The 1,694-nt window shown below is 66.3% G+C and overlaps 1 protein-coding gene across 1 annotated transcript; it reads left to right on the plus strand.

The window, feature by feature from the left end:
* The first annotated feature begins 333 nt into the window (after positions 1-333).
* pi4kb (phosphatidylinositol 4-kinase, catalytic, beta) lies at positions 334-1,586 on the plus strand. The gene has a single exon (XM_043684335.1). It carries the CDS (start codon positions 353-355, stop codon positions 1,340-1,342), a length of 990 nt encoding a protein of 329 aa, XP_043540270.1. The 5' UTR covers positions 334-352; the 3' UTR covers positions 1,343-1,586.
* Positions 1,587-1,694: the final 108 nt, after the last annotated feature.

The following is a 1,694-nucleotide window of genomic DNA, read 5'->3' on the forward strand; positions in this document are numbered from 1 at the left end:
GGGCGCTGTGGGAGGGTCGGCGCTGGGGGAGCGGGCGCTGTGGGCGGGTCAATTTAAAAAAAAAAGTTGCTTCTTGTTGCAACTGGGATCTTGCTGTGCACTGTTCCGCTGCCTTGTTATCCATATGAGCACCCTCCAAAACTACTCTGTGGGTCCTCACCTCAGTGGTGATAGGTGCTACGCTAATGCAGCAGTGGGAAACTTACATCCTTTTTATCTCTCTGTTCCTCTCCCCACCACCCGGTTCCTGTCTGTGTCTGTGTCTCCCCCCCCACCCCCTCGTCTCTCTCTCTCTCTCTCTCTCTCTCTCTCTCTCCCACGCCCCCTAGGCCCCGTGTAGAGCCGCCGGGCGATGGGGGACGCGGCGTTGGCGGAGCCGGAGCCAGAGGACCGGATGAAGAAGGCCCCGGGGCAGGGGGACGACCCCCTGGGCGTGATCCGGGAGGGGCAGGCCGACAGCCTGATCGACTCCGAGGTGGCGAGGCGGGCCTGCCAGGAGGTGCTGGAGAAAGTCAGGCTGCTGTGGGGGGAGGGCGTCCCTCCCGGCCCGCCCTCCGCCCCGTCGCTAGGCCCGGAGCCTGCGGCGCCATCGCTAGGCCCGGAGCCTGAGGCCTCGCCGACGGGGAGCGGCCGCATCCGGGAGGAGGACGAGGAGGAGGAGGGGGGCGAGGGGGCAGGTGGTGAGGTCCCTCTGGCCTGCCACACGGTCAGGAGCGCTCGCCGCCGGCAACGCCACAACCAGGGCCGCCAGTCCTGGCTGCTGCGGCTGTTCGAGAGCAAGCTCTTCGACGTCGCCATGGCGATCTCCTACCTCTACAACTCCAAGGAGCCCGGCGTGCAGGCCTACATCGGCAACCGGCTCTTCAGCTTCCGCCACGAGGAGGTGGACTCGTACCTGCCGCAGCTGCTCAACATGTACGTGCACATGGACGAGGACGTGGGCGACGCCATCAGGCCCTACGTGGTGCACCGGTGCCGACAGAGCGTCGACTTCTCGCTGCAGTGCGCCTGGCTGCTGGGGGCCTACTCCTCGGACATGCACATCTCCACCCAGCGGCACTCCCGGGGCTCCAAGCTGCGCAAGCTGATCCTCTCCGACGAGCTGAGGCCTGGGCCGTCGTCGGCCCAGCGCCGGGAGCCCCCCCGGCCCAGCGCCGACACCACCGGCCTCTCGCCCTCCAAGCGCACCCACCAGCGTTCCAAGTCGGATGCAGCAGCAAGCGTCAGCCTGGGCAGTGGCCTCAAGCGCACAGCCAGCAACCCCAAGGTGGAGAGCCAGCAGGAGGAGGTGAGGAAGGGGCTCTCGCTCGCTCGTTCGCTCATGGGCTCACTCTGCTCTTGACCCTCTCCAGGTCTCCCAACTTCCCTCTCGACCCTCTCCCGGTCTCCCAACTTCCCCCTCGACCCTCTCTCCCCACCTTTCCCGGTCTCCCCTTGCTCTCTCCCCACCTCCAAAACTCCACCGTCTTCTCCTTCCCATTCCCCGGACTCCCACCCCACCTTCGGGTTGGCAGTGCCCAGCGCCAGTGTGCGGTGGCGGGTGGAAATGGTTGAAACGTTGTGTGACCGCGGGCTGGCCGAGAGGCAGAATCATTCCGGGAATGAAATGGGTCCAGCCCCCAGCCCATGTCGACAGGGGTACGGCGGGGGGTGCATGGTAGACTGGGCCCAGGGTCTGGTTGGTGTGGGGGGTA

Source organism: Chiloscyllium plagiosum, unplaced genomic scaffold, assembly GCF_004010195.1.
Source record: "Chiloscyllium plagiosum isolate BGI_BamShark_2017 unplaced genomic scaffold, ASM401019v2 scaf_51689, whole genome shotgun sequence".
Lineage (NCBI taxonomy): Eukaryota > Metazoa > Chordata > Chondrichthyes > Orectolobiformes > Hemiscylliidae > Chiloscyllium > Chiloscyllium plagiosum.

What these genes read in the sequence shown, in the direction of transcription:
- pi4kb (XM_043684335.1), top strand. Translation starts at nt 353, where the DNA reads ATGGGGGACGCGGCGTTGGCGGAGCCGGAGCCAGAGGACCGGATGAAG.